Source organism: Gymnogyps californianus, chromosome 3 (genome assembly GCF_018139145.2).
Source record: "Gymnogyps californianus isolate 813 chromosome 3, ASM1813914v2, whole genome shotgun sequence".
Lineage (NCBI taxonomy): Eukaryota > Metazoa > Chordata > Aves > Accipitriformes > Cathartidae > Gymnogyps > Gymnogyps californianus.
This window is the reverse complement of record NC_059473.1, coordinates 68,039,176-68,054,137: the sequence shown is the minus strand read 5'-3', so window position 1 is coordinate 68,054,137 and position 14,962 is coordinate 68,039,176. Positions and strand designations below refer to the sequence as shown.

General features: G+C 41.1%; 1 protein-coding gene across 1 annotated transcript in view; it reads right to left on the bottom strand.

The window, feature by feature from the left end:
• The window catches only part of THEMIS (thymocyte selection associated), a 77,310-nt gene that overhangs the window by 5,737 nt on the left and 56,611 nt on the right, over positions 1–14,962 (bottom strand). Inside the window, exon 5 of the mRNA XM_050894847.1 lies at positions 3,871–4,024. Within this exon, the coding sequence (XP_050750804.1) occupies positions 3,871–4,024 (154 nt within the window). The remainder of the gene's footprint in view (positions 1–3,870; positions 4,025–14,962) is intronic.

Sequence of the window (14,962 nt, the reverse complement as noted above, 5' to 3'; positions counted from 1 at the left end):
CTGGCCAGGAAGAACTGCTATATCATCTAATCCAATCATCTCCTGTATAATTCTGCAGTTATCTTTGAATTAAGCCAAATAATTTTGGACTATACTAACACACATCTGTCAGAAGAACCTTTAGCTTTGATTTGGGTATGTCAGCGTACAATCCATCACTGCTCTTTGGTCTAGGTTAAATCTGCCTAGCTCAAACTCACACTATACTCAAATTTAGACAAAGCTTGTACAGGGATATACTCCAAGGCAATTAAACGAGAAGCAATTTCCTAGCCTTGCAAAAGAAGAAACATTATGATACTACTTCTCGATTTTCTATGTGTACTAAACACAGATACTAAGAGTTTGTTTGAAACCCTCAGTAACAAAGGCTATTTTTTATCTGATCTTCTGTGAGTAGTCTAAGCTAATACAGTATATAGGATGAACTTCAAATTAACTAATTGCAACTTCTATGAGGAATGAGGCAGCAGACATATGATCGATGAGCTTTTAAATCAGAAACACGGCTCAGAACTGGGCTAGCTGGGAAGAGTTAGTGCCGTGAATCTTGGCAGGACCAGAGGCACGTAAGCCTTCAGCAGCCCTAACACCATTTTTTTCTCTAATACTCTTGGCCATACACCTAGGGCTACCTGCAAAGCACAGGTCTCTAGCCATAAACTCAGGGAAATAGGAAGAAAACAAGCCTGATTGATACCTAAAGTTTAAAAGAAATGTGTCTACTGGAAGCAGGAAGAATTAAGTCAGTAATCTACCGTTACGATTGATGCGTGGGTCTCAACCAGAAGAAAAGAAAACTCTGCTTTCACAGAAGGGATACCACAACAAAGGTTAGGATCTTAATGGAACGAAGGCCAAAGGAAATAGAGCAAGAACAGCTAAGAGAAGATAATTTAAAACTTGAAAAAGTCCCTAGAAAAAGCTTTCTTCTCAATTAGAGTGTTTCAGTATTAAAAACAAATGAAGAATTGGCTAAGAAAAATAGACTTGTGCTAGAAAGTGAAAAATAGCAAATAAAAATCAAGTGCTCTTGGAGATTCTGAAAAAGGTTTATCAAGGACATATAAATAAGACTTAATGGGGTGGACAAAAGACTAATGCTACTGGCTCAGAATGAATAAAGAGAGAGAAGGCAGGCAGACTGCAACCAGGGCAGATGAGAGAGTCAGCAACATTGCCTTGTTTCACTGCAGTGCTGAAACACGATCAGTAGAAGGTCCAAATCAAGAACAGCTGCAAAAAGTCCAAGTCTGTTTTCTAGTGTCCAGAACCACAAGCTGCATGAGCTAACAAGCAGCGTGAAGAAGGCAGAAACTTTGCTGGTAGCATGGCTAACAGAGGCAGCCCTCTGCCTAGGGAAAGGTGAAGAGCCCGCTGAGAGCTTCTGGGTCAGGATTTAGTGGACAGACCAATATGGGCGATGTTGTAGTACGTGTCTGCTACAGACACTGTGATTCATTAATGGCATGGATGATGGGACAGAGTGTACCCTCAGTAAGTTTGCAGATGATACAAAACTGGGAGGAGTGGTTGAGACGGTTGTGCTGCCATTCAGAGGGACCTGGACAGGCTGGAGGACTGGGCAGAGAGGAATCTCATGAAGTTCAGTGAAGGAAAATGCAAGGTCCTGCACCTGGGGAAGAATAACCCCATGCAGCAGTACAGGCTGGGGCTGACTGGCTGGAAAGCAGCTTGGCAGAGCAAAACATGGGGGTCCTGGTAGACAAGCTGACCATGAAGCAGCAATGTGTCCTTGTGGCAAAGAAGTCCAACCACCTCCTGGGCTGCATTATGCAAGGCAGAGCCAGCAGAGATCCTTCCCCCTCTGCTCAGCACTGGTGAGAGCGCACCTGGAGTGCTGGGTCCAGATCTGGGCTCGCCCATACAAGAGGGACATGGACATTCTGGAGTGAGTCCAGCAAAGGGCCATGAAGGTGATCAAGGGACTGGAGCATCTGAAATAGAAGGGGAGGCTGAGAGGGCTGGGACTGTTCAGCCTGGTGAAGCTAAGGCTCAGGGAGGATCATATCACTGGGTATAAATACCTGATGGGAAGATGTGAAGAAGATGGAGCCAGACTCTTCTCAGTGGTGCCCAGTGACAAAAGAAACACAAGTGGTAACAAATACTCTCACAGTAGGAAAATGGTTCCAATATAAAGAATGGAAAGGCTAGGTGACCTCCCAGTCCTGTTACTGAGCTGAAGCCTTAGTAACGGTAGCTCCCAACTTCTTTTCTCAGCCAAGGGATCTCAGTTTAGAAACTACTGCACAGTTCCTGTAAAAGGCACAGGAAGTGACTGTACGACTCCGCTTCTCACTGCACAAACTGAGCGGCTGCATTGAGAAAAATCTTTGAAAAATCTTGACTGCAAAACTATTATGTGACTTTAACCTGTGTGGCTTTCCCTGCCTGTGAGGAGTCTAAACCCATCAAGTAAAGCACCTACATGAGCACTGACTCCTGTGCTTGAGAATAAGCCAGTCCTCAGCATAAAATTTAAGCCTGGCTTACTTCAGTAAGGATGCTTCGATCATGTTTTCTTCAGGTGCGTCCCGCCTGCTTCCCATGCCTGCCTCACCCCATGGAGACTAACCCATGTAAGTGTTACAACTGATCCCTGTAGCATGGACAGTGGTTTTCAAAGTCAAGCCCCAGTGATTTGCAGGTAGTTCCCTCTGCACAAAAGAGTACAACACTAGCCCATTTTGGTATTCATTTTTTTCTGGGTTTTAAACAGAGGATACCGTCCTTTGTAGCTGCCAATATGGAAGCATCACCATTTACCCCTATAAGACCTAATGAAATCATTAAACAGTGACAAAGTGGAGCCTGCAGAGAGATTTTTCAAAGCCAGAAAATAACAAATTTGGGATTATCTTTCAAAGCAGCCAGATACCTTTCAAAAACCTGTCCCCAAATAATCAACTTCCACAGCAATAATGATTAGTGAATATTCAACACACCACAGTAATTCTTCACTATAAAAGTTGTTTATGTTGCATTTGGAAGTTTCGTTATGCGTAGTTTCAAATAGGCAGTCCTTTTCAGGAGTCTGACACACTGAATGACAAGACAATAAAGAGAAACTTTATGGGAAGTTCTTATATTGATACCAATTATCAGTTAACAAATGCTGTGAGGATGAGTATTTGTGCTTTAGTCTTTCAAATGTTCCAGTGTTGTAATTAATGTGATGTGTTCATATTTCAGATATAACCTGTGACTGACAGGTTAATGAAATCAATTGAATTTTTTATATTAACTGCAAAGTCTTTTGGATTTGTCCTCTTATCATCTAGCTTCTCAACTTCAGTACGTTTCCTTTCTGAAAAAGGAAAAACTTGAAAGATAAGTAGAAAAACTAACCAGCTATCAAAAATGCTTGGGAAATCCAATCAAATGGTGACTTTAAAAACAATTATCAGTCAAGTAATTTGCTCAATATTTTTTTTTTCTTCAAAATACAAAAATGTGAGTTGAAGAACTCTTCATATCTTTAATGTAAATTGCTGGCTCGTCTTTAAAACCTGTTGGAAACAGTGTTTTTTATAACAGATGATGTGTAAGCATCGTCCTAAAGCAAAAGGAAAGCACATCTTTTCCACACGTCTGTTCCTAAAAACTACTGAATATTCATGCTGCAGTGTCAAACAGAGTTTAATACTATGCTGCTGTTGAGAGCTTGGATAAATTTGCCTTATGGCATTTGTGGAGGAAGAACAGAAATGTTCACTTTTCATCTCTTTTGACTAAGCCACAGATTCCAAGTGAAATCATGCAAGATAATCCTGTATGTAAATTATTTATCAGGGCTGGGGTTAAGCTTTTTTATATTAATAACTCAAACCATAAAGTTTAACTGACCTTTAATCACAGTGGTTTCCACTAATGTAGCTTTCCCAGTCATGTCCTTCTTATTCTCACGATGCACCAAATCATTTTGACAACTAACTTGTAATTCCGAAACATCGGCAGCTTGATTTGAGCACAATTTCTTGGTGGTGTCTACACAGAAATTCTGAAATTACATGGAAGAGCACATTGACTTTACATGTAAATTGTTACTCCAAACTGGATGCTTTCAGAGATGTGACACGTAAGAGCAACATTCTTTGGGTTACTTCTGTGAATTTTAACCACAAATCTTCTGTTTGTCAAAGTCATCAATCACGTTTACCATAATGCTTGTCTTTGAGGCATGTAGGTCACAAAATAACATGACCAGAAGGCACTCTAGGTGAAGAAATTACCTTTAAAACATATCTCCAGTCTTTCTTTTCTTCTTTTGGGTATATGGAGTCATGCAAACACAAGGAGGGAGATTTATGTATCCCTTTTGGTTGATACAGATTTCTTTCTGATTAACTTTTTATTGTATCGATCGTTCATTTAATGAGTTCTGTTACATATTACATCACAAATTCATATAAAGTCTGACATTTCAATTACATTTATCCGGTAGCATTCATAGCATAGTGAGTATAGTTAGATGATACGAACAGACAATTATGGAGTAATTAATTATAGTGTTATTACATGGCTGCAACACTTGCACCCTTTGAAACTCAGGCTTGATACATACATTTCCATAATTCTGTTGTGTTGGTTTTTTTTTTAATTCTGAGGTATTTATGTCATAAATACTTTCAGTCAAATACATATTTTTAATTCGTGTAAATAAGAGTCAATTAAAAATGTCGAAAAGTATATCTTCAGTGAAGCTATACAGTAGCTGCAGTGTCGATACAGTCCAATTGCAATCATTATACCAGAGAGTATATATTTTAAAAAACAATCAGTATAGATTTTCCATTCAAAACCAAATGCAGATTTTCCTCAGCAATGACAAAGCCCATCCTCTTCAGAGAGAGAAGGTCATGTTGGTAAAACTGACAGTAGCTACACAGAAATAGTGTCTGATCTTTTCAGAATCAACCCACAATTTGCGAAAGCACAACACGAGCCCACATTTTATGACAATCTGCCCCTTTTGAAAAAAGATATCAGCTAGCAACAAGAAAGTCACTGGTAATTGAAACAGAAAATTTGAGAGTATATTAAGAAGAACAGATGAGGATGAAATCTGTAAAACGTATGGACAATTTTCCTCAGTGGATGGGTCATGATGTGACATAAGTGGAAGACCCTCATTTTTCGGTTAGAGGAATCTACAGTAGTTTTCTCCATTTTCTAAAATAAACACTGCAAGCTCGATCTGCAGGGGTTGACTGCGTTACAGTATGCAATGCATGTTTGTGCAGTACAGACTGTACAATGCTGGCTAGTGCTCTCCTTGATTGCAAAAGAGCCTCTGAGGTCAAGCAAAGCTTTAAGCAGTGATGTAATCCACAAAAACCTCGGGGATTTGTACAAAAAGAAATACAGCTGAGAAATATTTTGCAAAGAGGACAGAAATGTCAGAAGAAGTTCTTCACAGCAGAGAATTAAAATAACCCAGTGAAAAAGGCACGGTTCAAACTAGGACGATGCCCAGCTGGTGTGTTCTGGAATAGCTTCACTGAGGTTACAGGACCTTTGCCTTTCTTTCACCAGTACAGCATGGCCTTTCTTTCATCTCCAGTTCTTTTCTTGATCATCTGCACCTAAACATGCCTGTATGCACCACCTGTTTGTTGCCAGTCTGGCCTGGTAATATGAACACACACTTTACAGGTAGTTATTGAGAAATGTCCACTTTCTGCTCAGGGAAAATACATGCTTAAATAACCATTTTTCAAAGCTGTCACTAAACTTGTCCTATCCTCAGTATCAGTCATACTTGTTTATCACAAATTAAAGGTCTTGGGAAGGGCAGGGAAACATTATTATTCATAGGCAGATTCTTCCTGTGTTCAAGTTATTGGGCATACTTAGCTTTCACAGAAAGCTTTCACTTAAAAGTCAGCTTTCAGGTAACGAGGGAACATTAATTTAAACAGTAGACATAAAAAAATAATGTTTTTTTTAAAATCATGAATTCTCTTATTTTCTAGTCAGCTCCTTATTTAACATATTAATCCTAGCAATCAATATAATGAATGAGTATGTTGAGATTATTTATTTTGCATTGCCTTAACTAACTAAAAACAAGCCTTGGTATCAAAACAGAAAGATCCCCTCATTAAGAATAACGTAGCTGAAATTTGTGCTAATCTTATCAGCCATCAGCAAAATACACACTGTGATACAATGGTTACCTGGGGCACCTTGCAAACAAATTAAAATATGCAGAACTCAAACATTTAAAAACAAACAGGATTACAGAAACTGAATTGTCACTTCACTATATGCTGAAATCTGATATCGCTTTAACGTTCTTAATAGCACTATAGATAACAATTATACTAGAGACCAACAGAGATAAGATGCTTTTTTAAACTATACAAGAGTGAAGTCTTACAGTTGTCTTTCAAATACTAGGCAGGCTTAACAGCACAGGGTTTCCATCTACGTGGAGTTGTTTTTCCACTAATTTAAAGAAGTCAGGATATCAGCCATGATTTTCAGTACTGTTACTGCCAGAAGAAACACTAATGCAGTTAAAAACTCATGACCTGAACTACAGTAATTTGTTATAACAGACTACTTGTGAGGAAACCCCAAATCTCAGCATTTGGAAAATCCAACCAACAGCTACAGGTGCATGAACTAAAAATTTTACCGCAATGGCTAAGCATTGCCCATTACATCCCTAGGTTCACTCATTGTCCAGAAACAACTCAGAAGACAAAGCACAAAGCCATAAAGGTCTGCGCAGTCCCGCTCAGGAAACAGGAGGTGTTATATCAAACAGGACTCAAAAAAGTGTGACAGCTAAGGCGAGAACTAAAGGGCTGGAAATACATCACTTTAGTAAGAACAGAAGTTTCAGCATTTTGCAGAAGATATAAGTGAGTGCAGAGTTTATTGAAGATGCATGAACTGAAGCACTGCAGTAGCAAACTGAGTTTCAGAGTGAATGCTTTGAATTAATTTCCCTTGATTACCTGAAGAGCTTCATGCACTGCATTTGTGCGCGTGTGTGAGCTCTCTTCTGCAAGCAAGGCTTCCCTCCGCTTGTCCGCTCCAGAAGCGGTGAAATCTGACAGCAGTTCTTATTCTTACGAATGGCATGGCACCAATAATAACACTTAGCCTATCTACAGCCCCAGTTACACAAAACCTGTTCCAAAAATGCCAATTTCCCCTGCAATTTAAGCGTATGCTAGCATCCCCTTCTCAATCTCCAACGTGTGTTCTCCTCTGACTTCAAAAATTCGGGCTATTAACAGTTGTCTCCCTGTGAATATTTCTTTCATTACTGTATCTAATTGCTTTTTGAACTCATTTACATTTCTGTTATCACCATCATGTGGCAATGAGTTCCAGAGTTTACTTCTGAATTGTGTGAAATTTCCTTTGTTGGTTTTTTTTTTTTTTACTGCCCTACCTCATAATTTCATGCTGCTGCTGTAATCCCTCTCTATTTATTTTCTCCCTGCATTTAGGTTTTTACTCTTTTTCCTGAGTCACCTCTTCTTCAGGCTGAAGAGATTCTGGTCTATTTAATCTTTCCTCTTACAGGAGCCAAATTGTAAGCCATGATGCACCAGCTCCTGAAATTCCTGCTTCTTTGCAAGATATAACCCCAAACTACTGAAGGCAGTCCATGTACCACACATACTTCAGATAGCAGTATTTGGTCACAACTACTCAGTAAGCCAAGAAAATAGCACAGGAGTTCTTACAATTAAAAAAACCAAAACAACACAACTTTGGAGCTGCCCAGCAAAACTAGTGTAACCTCTGAGATAGAATAGCAGAAAGAGAAGCTCTTAAAGGAAGTAAGAAAAAAAAAGGCTGTTAAATCTGTTTACAAAAAAGAAAATAATACATGTGTTCATAATACATGTTATTGCTTTGGTTGCTTTTCTTCTTCCCCCCCCCCCCCCCCCCCCCCCCCCCAAAGGAAAGAAAGCCTCAACAGCATCTAGAACATTCAGAGTAAAGACGGAGAAACAACATTTGTTTAAAGTACAGAAAAATGTGGGAGTAAATATGAAACCAACAGCTGTCATAGTCTCTGAAAATGCTGTGAGAGATGTAGTGGCATAAACCAATCTGACAAAACTATGCTTTTCCAGACAGAAAGTCAAGCTGTTATATGATTACAAATTACTCTAGAGAAGAGGAGTACTCGTTTGTCGGAGCAATCAGTGCTGGACATGGCACTACACCTTTGGAGTACATTTATTATGAGTCACCCATGCTAGTAGATACAGATCATAAACCTTTTACTGCAATCTTTAAAGACAGCTTGGAGTGGCACTCTGCTGCCTTCAGAAATTCAAGCCAAAGCTCTAGATATATATCTTTGCTGTGGCATGTACTGCACGGGTATATTTATCTGTAAAATGCTTAATTGCTGCATGCACCTTTCCACCAGAAAAAAAGCTGTATACGTAGAATGAAAGTGTGATGAATGATTTTGCAGTCCAAACACATTTCACTGTTTCCAGACAAAAAAAGACAATTTATCCCCACAAACTACAAATGAAGATTCTGTAAAAGAGTCACACAGCACTGTATTCATGGGGAAGCCCAAACCAGGCTGAACGAAGCTTTAGCTTTTAATATTTTGGAGAATATTTTAAGGAAATTATGAGAGGGGTAGAGAGAGACATATCAATCTAAGTGAGACAGAGTATTCATAGTTGATGGTTTATAGAGAAGACTTCATGAGTTTCAGAGCAACCTACAGAATGAAAACCTTCCCATATCATTTTGCTCCAACCTTCTTTATATCTGCATGACTTTCTGCAGGGACAGTTTGGAACTGCATTGAGTCACAGAAGAGTCACAGGTTTTGATTCCCATATTGTATCAATACAGAACCAGGGTAAGTGCTATCACAATCAGAGCCTTAGACCATCCTGAAACACAGATCCAAATTATTGTCTGGTTTGCAAGAGCGTAAGCTGGAGTAACTACATTCTGGAGTAACTACATCGGTCAGATTTACACCAGTGTTAGTAAAAATAAAATTTTGCCCACTGTATGACTGGAAGTAGGAACAGGTACTTCCACGTAACAGATGGGAAACACAAATTCAAATAACGGGAATACATACGTGGAAACTGCTGACACCTCTCAGGAAATTTGCGTTATTATGGCAGACAGTTAGGACTGATTTATTCCACTTGAAAGGAAACAATTACCTTTAGATCAGTACTCATTTTTATCCCAAGGTAGCCTTTTTGCATGATCTATTGGCAAGCCAACTTATCTTGCATATCAAGGTAATTTTTGCAAGGGCACAGTGTACCCATAGTTAAGGGTACTGACAAGGGTCTATGATTCTGTAGTAAAGAATTTTAACAGTCTTCCCCATTGCACTGATTCCAGTACATGATATCAAGCCTTCATTTTCCACAGTCCATTGGAGTGTGGAAAAGGAGAAGAGCTAGTTAGAAGATGCTTCAGAAAGGCCGTGGGCAATAAAGAGGATCCTCATTTAGCCTCATTAACATACAGGACGGGAGCACTTTGGAGAATTATTATTTGCCTGCAGAAATCATAAGGTACTATAAACTACAGATGAACTATTTTTGCCAAAGAAGGGGTGAAGGTTACATCATTTCAAAGATAGGAACAAAATTACATCAGTTCGTGAGTTCTTCTCTGCCTAAAAGGGACATGAAACATCTGATCAAATTAAGTTTTTTTGATCAAGGTTCAAGCTCTTAACAGGTTTCTCCCTCACAAGGTACTTTCTGTACATGCCTACACTACCACAATTAATTTGACTTTCGTTGTCAGCAGTTTGGGTTTTGCCAAGGATTAAAAAGGGGTAGGCTACGTAGATTGTAGGCAGATGCCACTGTAGGCTCATTCTTCGGGTTCAAACTACGAAATTAAAAAGCAGTGTTTTCCTAAAAGTAGGGACAGAATTAGTTTATCCTTATTCAGAGCTTGAATAAGAATATTCGGACTTAAAAAACCAAAAGAGAGCGGAAAGTCATGTTCTGGCTATATCCATTTCTACCAAAATAAGAGCAAATAAAGTATCGAACCGAGTGGTCTGGGCGAAATGAACGGCACGTGGACCGCTCCGCGTTTTGCCCGACATGCAGTTTGGTCTGTGAGCTTGCACAAATGTTCCCATGACACGCTGGCTGAAAAAGAATAACGGGCGAAGGAAACGCCACTTCGATAAGCAGAGCGCAAGCTGCGCCGTGGTAGGGGGTCTGGGCCGGGGTGCCTTCGGCGCGCAGGGCGGGCGGCGGCGGCGGCGGCGGCGGCGGCGGCGGGCAGGCACCGCTAGATGGCCGTGTCCCCCGCCTCATCCCCGCAGCCCCGCCGAGCCTTCCCGCGGAGAAGCCGGGCTGCAAGGGCTTACAACTCGACGGTAAAACAATCGGTAAAAAAACTTTTAGCATGCAAACTCGCGTCTGACAGGGATTTCTCCCTCCGGTGCACCCCTTGCCCCGCCCGCCCACCCCCATCTGAAAGCACAAGCACAACAAATTTCGCAGTGGGACTAGGCAGAAAGAAAATACGCTTGAGCAGATTTGATGATTTCTTGGGGCAACGGTAAGTGGTGAAATGTTAACATCTGATAATTAAACAGGCTGAGGCTTAATAATTTGGGGGGAGTAGCAAACGGGGGGGGGGGGGGGGGGAAGGGATCCAGCCAACGGGATGACCTTTAAAGAAGGGCTGCTGTATGTGCACAGTACACACTTTTCAAGGAAATTTCATGAGGGCTTTAAGGAGGTAATTAAATACTGCCACTCTTCACTGACAGTTCCCACAGTTCAGGTAAATTTTCTCCAGCTGATTGAGACAAAATAAGTTGCCTTATGTTATCAATAAAAAACATGCAAGAGTGTACTGCTATTACCTTCTACTAAAATCCTTTGCTTGCTCCAGAAATTCAGAGCCCCAAGCTTTTTGTTCTTAATCCAATGACTTTCATGTACTCATTCACTGCTCACAGTACTCATTTAATCATTTATTGTTGAATGAGATCTTTTTCTTTCCCAAAATCTGTCCCAGAATAGTACAGAGTACATCTCAAAAGACTTTAAAATGAAGCTTTGCTACCAAAGGGTCTTTTATGTCAATGGGTAACTAGAGCTGTCAGCCTCTTTTCCCAGACATTTTTCTCCTGCTCTGTGTGTGTACAAGCAAAAGAGAACAGAAAATGATGTTGGGCACCCTTGAGTGGCCTGGGACGAAACAATGCTGTATTAGTCAGCACAAAATCACCAGGCTTACACCTTCAGCTATTAGTGTTACAAATCAAAAAGGGTATTTTAAAATCTCTTTTAGCAATAGTTCAAATGCGAAATACAGAAATGCATAATGTGCTCCTAGCTCCATCTCTTCCCTCTCCTCTCCCTGCTAAATACATAAAGGTGGGAGTGCTTGATCCCCAGAGCCTCAGAGCAGAGAACAGTTTTTTCATCTTTACTGTAATGTATATGATGTTAGCATTACATTTATTTTTGCAGATATGTCTTTAAGGCCTGTTTTTTTCTGACTACTTGGTCTTAAACAGCACTTTCTTTATTCAACATGCTGTGCAGTGAAAGGTAAGTATTGTTTTCTGCATTTTACATGCTGGCAAATTGAAATGTGCTCTTTTCCAGATAGCTTCAAAAAGTGGGTAGGAACCGGTGAGGTCCCCCCAGCTGTCGCCTTTCCGTACACCCTGCCTCTTCACCACCTAGCCTTCGCTGCCAGCCGCGCTGCCTGCCCGCCCTGCCCAGCGATTGCAGCCACACTCGTGAGTGCTCAGCTAGAGGAATTAGGCCTGGCCTGCCTCAGATTGGGCAATGAAACGCAGTTAGTAGCCACCTGTGAAAATCCTGGTTTCCATGGCACTCACGGCGTGAGAAGGCAACCGCGAAAGGAAGTGAGAAGAGGACCCCGTTGTATGATGGAGAGTCCGATGCCTTAACCCCAAGGCAGGCTTTGCTCTTCTCCTGGGCTACTCACCCACTAAGCACTGAAGTTCTTGGGAGAAAAAAAGTGTACATCTGAAGACGTAAATTATTAAGATCTGCTTCTGTATTACAAATACATCTCACCTCGGCAAGTAGAAGTGCTTGTTTGTTCAAAGACTATGAAATGTTGCATTTTGTGAAATCACCACTTAAGCAGAAGATGCGAATTCTTCTCATTTATCTTAATGGGACATTAACTGGAAATTTAATTACAAGGGAGAGCTAATTATCTGCAAGTTTGCCAAACTGCAGATGGAATCTACTCAACAGAATGAAATCTGAATGCTGAAGCCGATGCGAACATAAGTGCAGTTTAGCGTGGGGAAAATTTGAACTGAAACCAAATGAAAAGAAGAAAGAAAGTTCCCGTAATTCCTGACACAGAACCTCAAACAAAGCACTCCTTGCTGCACCATTTCCCCAGCTGTCTCTCCCTCAATCCTCAGATCTTCTCTGCCCCTAAAAAATGAAATAACAGCCACACTGGTTCAGGTCAAAATGCATCTGACTCAGTACTTTTTCTTCGCCATTGCCCTAAGCAGACACCAAGGAAGAGTAAGGACAGAGCAAGGCAATCTGCTACCTCCAAATACACTCTCAGCCTCTTACTATTTTCAGCTCAGGGAATTTCCTGAGTTTGACGTGGTTTGTCTATTAGTAACCCTCAAAGGATCTCTCTTCCAAGTATTTGTCCAGTCTCCCCTTGAACTCCTGACCACTTCCAGGCTTCTTCTGGCTCCCCTTGGTCTGAATGTATCCTACCTCATTTCCTCTAATTGTGGCCCTGCGGAGAGTGGGGAGGGGGAGGAGAGGGGGGGCAAGATTTTAAAAAGAAATTGTTTTCAAGTTCTTACTGCTGTGCTGCTCTTCCTAGCATGAGTCTGCAAGTCCAGCTGCAGAGCTCACACTGTGCTTCCTCTTCCTGCATGACAGAAAATGCTGTGCGTGGCAGACAGCAGCCTCAGGAAAGCAGCAGGACACTGCGTTGGTAGGAATTAAATACTTCAGACTGGATTCGGATCTCAGAAACCAGGTGTAAATCTGGAGTCACTCCCTGCAGTTCGGAAGCATTATTCTGGATTTACCCAGTCATGGCTGAATTCAGCATCAGGCTTCTTGTTTTTCAAAATCATCTGGTTTCCTGGCCACAGTGGGGAATGTAACAGCAGGAGCAAAAGGAGAAATGGGTTATTTTATTAGTAAAATGCTATTCTAACAGGTATTTCTGCAATGTTTGTGCCCCTTCAAGAATTTTGCCTTCTCACACACGTATACACATATAAATGTACGCAGAGGTATGAGTATATAAATATTTCAGCGTGCCCACTAGAAGCTAGTCTGTTTTGGCAGAAAGAAACTATTCTGCCCCATTTTTCACTTCCCTCTTTGTTCTTTATTCTCTGACATAATTTGGAAGCTCTGACACTGAATTCACTCGCAGCTGTGTTAAACTGCCCACCGGTGGTTAGCAAACCTGGCCAAGTCACAGGGGTTTTTGTTTGTTGGTAATACTGAAAAATGTCCTGGGGAGGAGCTGGATTCTTCTTCATCAGAAAGGACGCTTGCATCCTGGAACTTCTGGCAAATTGGGAAGCGCCTACCGCCCAGAAAAGTTTCACTTCTAATTAAAAGTCCTTATCAAAACTATTAAAAGGGGACTTTTCAGTCTGTTTCTGTCTGTTGGCATTTTGGATTTTGAATTTCCTCAATTCAGCGTGGGGAACAAAAAGTAAGAGGAGGGAAGGCTTGCAAGGGCATTTGCTCCCCGGTATCAAAATGAAACGGTGTAATACAATGTGCCCACTTCTGCCTCCTGCCCCCCTCCCTGAACCACCCTCCCTCCCAGGCACGGGAGCTGGCTGGAGCTCCGGGAGGTCTGAGAGCTCTCCCCAGGTTATCTCCATGGCAAATGGCAGGCCCTGGTCACTGGCCCACTTCAGAGCCAGGCTGTAGATTCAATCCCCGAGCTGCTTCAATACCAAGCTGCGAGGATGAGAATTAAATGTCGTCCTCTTCCCATAGCTGTTTTCCAGAGCTTTTGTTACGTCCACTCCATTTCTAGGTTCTCTCCAGAGAGCTGGATTTGTAGGACAGACCTGGCACTCCAGCAGTCTTCAGAGCAATGCCTCGGTGGCATTTATAAGGCCTTTTAAGCCCATTCAAAAAGAGACAGGTGAGAAGAGAGGATCTGTACAAATCCCAACCTGTTATTTCTTGGCTTGCAGAAAAACAACTGGAAAGTCATCCTGGTAAGCAGCATGGAAAACAGTGATGGTGGTACTTTGCTCGTACACTAAGAAATGTCGAATAGCAGAACGTTCATATTCAGTCTTTTTACATTGTGTTGTGGAAGTCAAGGCCTGTAACGTGTGTGTTCATACTAATGTATAATGGGTTAGTTCATAGGACACAGACGGATGTGCTGTACCACAGGCTTCTTCCAACACAGCACCACTGTGCTTTGCCTCCTATATCTTCTTCCCGGAGGTTATGTGGCAATTATGTGTTTTCTTCCCTTGCGTGACTGTGATGGTATCCTTGACACTCATTTCTGTTGCTCCTAAAGGAACTATTCTGGAGACAGTAGTTACTAATTTTCAATGTATTCTGTTTATTTGGGATACTATTAAAAAGATGAGCATAAAAATGTACCCACCATCTGTACTGCAGAACTATGGCTTAAGTTACAGGTAAAGTAAAATACAAGTAAACTAAAATTCTCCCAGTATTGCCTCTAAAATTATACTGGCTTTCACACTGAAACTGGAGCTAAATCAGATGAGAAAGGATTAAGCACAATCTAAATCTAAAATTGTTTCACAACTACAAAACACATAAAACAATGGAAAAACTGTATATGGGACAGAAGAAAGAGGAAGTCAGTCAGGAGAGAGAAATTTTTTCTTTTACACAATTCCTCAAAGTTATTTCAACTGGGAAATAAATCACATATTACTTTTGTGAAT